Source organism: Vombatus ursinus, unplaced genomic scaffold, assembly GCF_900497805.2.
Source record: "Vombatus ursinus unplaced genomic scaffold, bare-nosed wombat genome assembly UNPS02014817.1, whole genome shotgun sequence".
Classification (NCBI taxonomy): Eukaryota; Metazoa; Chordata; class Mammalia; order Diprotodontia; family Vombatidae; genus Vombatus; species Vombatus ursinus.
The window spans coordinates 7318203-7326287 of record NW_020954595.1 but is presented as its reverse complement, the minus strand read 5'-3'; the positions used below and the strand labels follow the sequence as shown (position 1 = coordinate 7326287).

Here is an 8085-nt window from a genome sequence, read left to right as displayed (position 1 = left end):
CACCTGGACGAGGCTGTCTCCGCACCTGGACGAGGCTGTCTCCGCACGTGTAGGAGGCTGTCTCCGCACCTGGAGGCTTTCCGCATCTTTCCTTCACACGGACAGACTGTCAGCCGGTCAGCTGGATCTATGTCAGCATCCTTCACCGTGCAGTAAACAAACAAAAACAGTCCTACAAATACCACGCAAGCTCCAAAGTCCACGGGGGCGTGAGGGGCGGGGTGGCACCCATGCTCTGACCAGCAAGGTCCCTGTGACATGTCAGCTGTTTCTCCTGCTTCCAATGTGATATCTGCTCCAGCCCTCTCTCTTTCTGCCTATTCCAGTAACTTCACACCCTTGGCCATTCTCATCAGCGCAGTCAAATCTGGCCCATTACTCATTCCCACACCCAAGGCTGTCAGGGCAAGAGAACACCTGATCCCTCATTTCTACCAAGTCACACCTCAAACTGAACTCTGTGCAAGTTCAGACAAGGGACTTATCTATATCTCCACCTAGCATCTGACATTCTCCCCTCCTCACCCTGAGGGCAGGGCCTTTCCTTGTACTCGGCACCATCATGAATATGCTTTGTATGTATTAGGCAGGATAATGAATATTAGCCGAGCTGAAGTGAACTGAATAAAATGAGATTTTCAGTAATATAAATCCTAAACTTCTTAGAGGTAAAACTTTTCTACGTGTGCTGCAATTATTATCAGCCTGCAAGAAAACTGCGGTACAATCTGTGGGAAAATGTTAGGTATACAAATTGACATGTTTGTTCCTCACACACACCACACACCATCTCTCACCTCTCTCTTTGCACTGGATGCCCCCATGCCTGGAAAGGCTCTGCCTCCTCACCTCCATCTTTTAGAATGTTTCCTTCAAAACTCAGCTCAGGTAATGCCTTCTGCATGAAAGCCTTTCCTGGCCCTTCCTCCTCCCCCTTGGGGGGTGTCCTTCCTTCTCAAATTCATGTTTATGTTGCATTTATTCTGCATATATTCAACATAAGTATATGTTGCCATTCCCAGTAGACTTCAAACTCCTTGAGGGTAGAGACATTCATTTTTTCAGTCTTTGTATCTCCAATATCTATCCAAGTTCTTGGTACACAGTAGGTACTTAATAAATTCATAATGACTGATTGATTCTTCAAAGTTGAAAAGCACCACTGTCAAAAGCCATTTGGGAGCCTACAATAACTACAAAATGTTAAAAAGGGAAAAGGAGAAAGAAGATGAAAGGCAGGGTTCGGGGAGGGGGAAGTGCTAGGGTCATAAAAAGGTACTAGCCATACTTCCTGCCCTCGGGGTCTGACGCTCTTGAGACAGATGCAAAAATGACACCACATGCGTGGCAATGCTCGCTCAGAGCTTCTCAGCAGTTGTTTGGGTTTGGCCTGGAAAGATGCGTAGCAAGATATGTAGAGATGTGCAGGTGGAGAGATGGGGGCCAGCTCACGGTTATAGGCGGTAGGTAGGAACTGCCTGGGCAATGAATCAGAGGCAAGGATACGCAGGGCCTGTTTGCAGACGTGTGATCAGTTTGAATAAAATGGTTCCTCCTCCTTTCCCTGATACAGGTCATTCCTTTAAGTGCCAGGATCCATCCTCAGCCTCTTCTCCTTTCTCCTGGGTGAGCTAATCGAGAGCCTCTAGTTTCAGTCCCTGCCTCCTGGGGGATGACTCTCAAACCAATGGTAAGAAGGCACTGTCCAATGGTGGCCAGACCTTACGCCGTCTGTAGCATGCTCTGCTGGATGCAGTCCCCACGTGAACTTCAGAGCATGCACAAGTATTCTCTGGTTTTTTTTTTTTTTACTACATGGTGAAAAGAGGGCCTTTTGGTTGGCTGTTGAACCAGAGCTGAGAGCGCCCAACAAAAGATCTCAATGACTTTACCCCATTCACTCTCTTTTTCCTGAGACTGATCAGGGAAATAATTGCTGTAACCTTCTGGATAGCCGGGGGGTGGGGGTGTTGTGCCAGAGAGAGCGGCCCACTCATGGCCATGAATATGTGGCATCTCTGCCCTTTGTTTCTCTGCATTGTTTATTTTCTGCTCTTAGGTGAAGGAATAGAGATGGCTGCAACCACGTGAACGTCCAAAGCTTTGAAGGCCAAATATGTCCAGGAACTTAGTCCATACCCGAGTTTGCTGGCAGCCAAGACTAAAGAAAGAGGTCAGCCCCAAGGAACCACCAATAAGACCCAGCCCCGCAGCGGACTGACACCGAGATGACACTACCGAATGACTTGTCTATTGGCAATGCCACTTGTAGAAGTGGTAGGGGAGGATGCTGTATGTTATCTGCTTTGGGTTTGAGCCCTCTCTTCCTTGGGACTAAGGTATATAGGAGAGAGCTTGCCTCTGGTGTCAGAGAGAAGTGCTTTCCAAGTTCACTTGTTACTATTGTCATTCTTTGTCCTTCATTTTCGAAGAGTACCAGTGACAACGTGGGATGATGTTCTGACTTGCAGGTGAATCCGTTTTAAGTGAGGCAGAGTTGCACAAAGTTGCCAGCCTCTCTCTCTTCCAGAGTCATCAAAGTCCAGGGGCAAGACAAGCCTGGGATGCAGTGGGTGACCTTGGCAGCTTTGATGTTTCACCAGGTCAGAGCTTGGGGCTCCACAGCACCTACTTCCACCACCTTCGTGGCCGTTGGAACAAATTATTCTCATCAGCCCATTCTGCTGGGGGGAAAGTCTTCGCATGCTTGGGGTCGATATCTAACTTACCAAAGGGTTTGAAACCTTTCAGTTACCTTCAACCTGGTTGAGCCCATCTGCTGAAAGAGCTTTACCCGGGAGTGGTTGGTATATGCACTACAGCTACTTGGAGTCACAGAGGGGAGTTGGGTGGCAGGTGGACACAAAAGGTGGATGAGCATCCCTGAAAAGGGCTCAGCCAGGCCTCACACCAAAGGGCCAGTCCCTCCTTAACACCCCATATGGAATGGTTACTGTAGCTTCTCAGTAAATATCCCTGTGGAAGAACTGGTGACATCGATATGGGGAGCCGTTGGGTGGTTGGTTGTTGTCCTTTATTCTCAAAGAGGACCAAATGACATCACTATGTTGGGGGTCAAGGCACAGTGTGTCCAACGGCGGCTCATCAGACTAACACAAGCTCCAAAGGCTCTACCACAGGTCGGGCACAAATAGTCCACATGAACATTTGGAGTGGAGAAGTCTCTAAATTTGGACATCTCACATTTCTTTTTGAAATCAGGAGCTAATCACTGAGTCAATCAACGATGCAGGGGAGAGACTAACTGTAACAGATGATTGTTAATTGTGGAAAACAGCAGAAATGGGGGCTCAAGCCAATGCATCAAAGAACTCCGCTGCTCCTCAAGGAGGCTCCCAGAATCCTTCAGGAGAGATGTGGTCAGAGGCCATCGGGTGACCCGACTTACCAGCGCAAGTAGGAGTTGGGATAAGGACCCCAGAATTTATATGGCCCATGCCTGTATCCCTAGCCCACTTTACTGTTTCAGGCCAGCCTTTCCAAGGGACCACAGGACATCTCCTTACTTTCCATGACCAGGTAAGAGAAGCAGTAATGGGAGAAGCAAATGGGGATGCTCACAAAAGGTGCCAAGAAGCTGGGCTAAAGGGACTTTAGCACAGAGGCAAAGATGACACCTCGGATGCAGAATTTGCCTTGACTGATTTGTCAAGAGAAGGGAAAAGGCTTAGTAACTGCTTGGATCACCTCTCATGGAAAGAACTGAATCACAGCATGAGACACTCATTCCCTTCTTAAAATGGGCCATGGCCCAGCTACTCTGGGGTCCAAACTAAACAACATTCTGGGCTGTTTCCGCACCACTGAAGGGGTTCCCAAATGCCCACCACCCAAACACTAGTGGCCTGGGGAGTATCTGAAGCGGGAAGCCAACCCATTGACCCAAGGTAGAGAAACAGACCTTTCATGATAAACACCCAAAGTGATGAGGACTTTTCCGAGGCCCTAAATTCAGACCAGCCCGTTGTTGTAAAGGTTCTGAGCTCACAATTATCCCAGGTTCTTTTTGCTTTGCACACCTGGCAGTGGTCTAATCACTAAAACAGATCCCTACCTCAGCTGCTGGACTTGAGTGTGGTAGGAATTACGTAGGGAAAAGAGGAGGCTTTAAATGGGACATTTCCGCCAAGGACATCAGCTGCAGGAGCAGTTTTTTCCTTCAACAAACTGGGGATGTTTATCCTGGAGAGCATGGGGGAGACTCGAGAGCTGCCTCCAGGTCCTTGAAGGACTATTCTATGGAAGAGCTTAGCCACAGAACCGGAAGCAATGGGTGCGAGCTACAAAAGGGAAAAGTTAGGCATTGGGAAAAGGGTTGCTGAAAATCCAGGTTGTCCCCAAATGAAACGCACCGCCTCACAGAAAGCGGGCTCCCTCCCTACCCTGCTGGGCTTCGAGAACAGGCAGGACGCCTGACCACTTGTGAGATGTCAGATTCCTTTTCAAGTAGGACTTGGACGAAGGGACTCAAGTCCCTTCCAGTTCTAATTTGTGTGAAATACCAGGTGCCTACTATGTGCTTGGTACATAGTAGGTATACAATCAATGTTCCTTGAATTGAACCGAATGGGTAGGCTGGCTAATTTTAAGAGGTACCATGATGGACTGAAAAGAGTGGTGGATTTGGAATCGAGAGGCCCTGCCTGGGTTCAATTCTTGGCTCTGCTACTGAATATGGGTGACTACAGGCTAGTCACCTAACTATTCTGAAGTAAGGAGTTTAGATAGGGGGTCTCCAATGTTCCTTTCCGTTCTAAACCTATGATCCTACACAGTTGAGAAGCTTGGAAATCATGCCTTTGGCAGTCCCTCCGCATGGCAGGGGAATTCAGCAGACATTAGTAGTAATCAGGGCTGGAGTGCAGCCACCTCTCCCTACTTGTGCTAATGACCCATCACCAGGTTCGAATACTAGCCTGTGCAGCTCACCTCCCACACAGAGCTCTCCCCAAACCAACTGTAAGCCTACAAACGCACGCTAATGTTAAAGACAATGCCCAGTGAGCACGAGAGAAAAAACTCAGCCAGCACTGAGTTCAGAGCTTTGCTCCCCGATGACTCCATGGTGACGATGGAGACACACGTTTTCTAAACATGAAGGAACACCACGAGGATTTTAAAAAACAGAAGTTTATTGGTCTTTAAATGGCTCAAATTGCAAGTAAAAGAATCGGGTAATGGCATCAGCCTAAGACATAGGATGTGTCTGTGTCCACTGGCTTCATAGCACCTCAGTACCCAGGATGAAGGTCTCGAAGCAAAGTCACAATGTTAGTGGTTAGGTTCCCTGGTTCAATAAGACTGAAATGAGTACACATGAAGATAAAGTGGCATTCCCGGCCATGGTTACAACAGGAATTTTAATTCTGCACATGGTATAGCCTACTAAATGAAAGATGTACATACAAAATCCTTCAATGCTATAGTTAACATGACAAGCCAAATGCCATTGGTAAAGCCGAATCCCCAGGATGTCTACTTTTGATAGCTGTAGGTATACACTCACTAACTAGAATGCTTGAACACATTTTTGAACTGTTGGTTATAGGTTTACAGATGTGGGAAGAAAACCTTGTGTGACACGGCCTCCCCCTCACTTCTTCTCAGAGCTCCACACAACTCAGATATTGGTATATTATTTCTCCCAAAGGGAGACCACAGAAGGCCCATCGGCCTTGGGGCAGCACTCGGACCTAACTGGTGCTCAGATTGGGGATGCAGATGCCAAAAACAGGTTTCTGAAAAATTCATTCGCTTGATACTAACTCCAAGTATGAAAAGATGGTGAGAATGTTCTTCATTAACAAACACACTCAAACCACCAAGGCAAGATCTACAATTCACTCCAGTATATAAATTCCAATGTGGCCATACTATGTTCCCTTGGCGAATTTACTCAGTAATTAACCAGTGGCAAGGAGGACCCTTCCCCCCAAGGCCTCAGCACGAGGGGAGGAGTCTTCGCTGCGCCCAGTTCCAGAGCCAGGCACGCAAGTCAGACGTTGAAGGGAGGCTCATGATTTACTCAATGCTAACTTCTCAGCCCGAACATAAGAGAAGGAAAGAAGATTCTCCTTCGAGGGGCCTGGGCTGAACATCTTCCCTCATTTTATACTGGCCTTCCCTTTCAAGCTTTCTTGATTAAAGGTGACTGGCTCTGGATCCCTGTTCCCAAGAATCAGAGGATGGCACACATTTCAAATTCAGATGAGCAGAGAGCTCCGCTACTTAGCCAGAGTCATTCACATAAAAACTGGCCTCTTCCCACCACAATGCATGTACATGATGGGCCCGGGAACTGCAGTCCCTCGGACTTCCAGGCATTCAGACAGAATTGACTCAGAACTGTGCAGCAACCTGCTAGTTTTCAGATTTTAAATTAAGGCATGTTCAAACATCTCCCCATGCAGGCTGACACCCCTCCATTCTCTCAGTGAATCCCCCCAGGCATTACAGATTCATGCAGATTACAGGCTCTCCCTGTACATGGATGCAGAGACAGGCCTTTGTTGCTCTGTCATTTACATCTCTCCTAACATCAGAAACCAGCTGGATACCCATCATTCTTTTAGCTCTCGTGTTCACAATTGTCATTTTCCAAGGCAGTAGATCAAGACGTTTTGAATGATATAAAATTTATGCTTTACAAGAAACCACAGGAAGTCATCTTTTCTCCCCTGTTCCCCTTCAACCACCCCCACCCCACCCAATCTTTATTTAACAGCTTAAGAAACACTGCCCACGAGACCCCGAGCCAGGCACATGCACGCTCGCTCGCTCACTCACTCCACATTCAGGGGCTGTGATCATGGAGGCGATTATGAAATGGGCTGAGGCCCCAGCAATCTGTTTCTTTTCTCAGTGAGTGACTTTCGGTGCAGTCCCAATTCATGCTTTGAGTGATACATGACCATTTCCAAAATGTTAAAGTAATTTCAGTCATTTGAGCCTTCCATGGCAATGCTTATAAATTACATTTATTAGTGTGGTCAAGATAAGGAGGAAGTCTGGGCCTGGATTATAAAAGGCAGCACCTCTCTCTGATACGCTTGGCCAAGCTTTTCCTCTTCTTCTTTCCATTCTTCTCTTTGCTGTCTTCCACCTTCCGAGCTCGGATTTCCCTCATTAAATCAAAAAATACCTACAACAACCAAACAAGATGCCCATTAGACGACTGGGCAGTCAGTCAGTCTCACAGATGACCTCTGCGAGAGATCAGTAAGGGTGGCCTGGGCCTCTGGCCCGGCCTCGACGGGTCATCGAGGCCACAAGAGTTTGTCTGGGGAAGCTGAGAGGAGCAGCAAGCTATGGGGAAGGAAATAAAGTACGCTGGGGGCCTCAGAGGGCCACAGAGCCCAACCCCCTCCACAGGGAGGAGGATGACTTGCTGTTTCCCACAGCTAGTGAGCTACAGACTAGACACTGGGAACTGGATCACAGAACCAAAGACCTGAGTTGGAAGGGACCTTAGGGTTCACCAAATCCAACTCCTTCATTTGACAAGTTGGGGAAACTGAGTCCAGAGAGAGGGAGTGACTTGAGGAAGTCACAGAATTTGCAAGTATCTGAGATCCTCTAAGTCCTCTGGGCTTCAGATCCAAATGCTTTTGCTACTGTGTAACAACAGCAACATGGATAATGACACCATCTGACATTTACAAAATGCAAAAAGATTTGCAAAGGGCCTCATGACCATCATCCCCATATGTGCTACGCTTTCATATCACAGTTAGGTTCAGTCTCAGTGCTGACACTCAGGAACTTGGTAGTTTCACCTCCATTGGTAAAATATCCGAACTCTGCGCTTTGTAAGCCTTCAAACACAATATCCACATACGCTACTGTTACCTGTTCTAATTTCCTCTCCAAACCTCTACCTCACCCCTTTTCTCTGAGATTGAGGGATCATGAGGGGAGAGTTTCGATAAAATGTCTAGACTAACAGAGTATCTACAACATCTTTTCAACCCCTGTACACAGAAGCCACTGGGGGGCAGCTAACTAAATCTTAAGGGCCAACTTTCTGCCAGGTTTTGTTGCAAGCGCTTGGGGAATTCTAGAGCC

At 47.5% G+C, this 8085-nt stretch overlaps 1 protein-coding gene across 2 annotated transcripts in view; it reads right to left on the bottom strand.

The window, feature by feature from the left end:
- Positions 1-5133: 5133 nt before the first annotated feature.
- The window catches only part of RALA (RAS like proto-oncogene A), a 56843-nt gene continuing 53891 nt past the window's right edge, over positions 5134-8085 (bottom strand). For both annotated transcript variants that reach the window (XM_027835902.1, XM_027835903.1), the window contains one exon: positions 5134-7162. In XM_027835902.1, the coding sequence (XP_027691703.1) occupies positions 7040-7162 (123 nt within the window). In that variant the 3' untranslated portion in view covers positions 5134-7039. The remainder of the gene's footprint in view (positions 7163-8085) is intronic.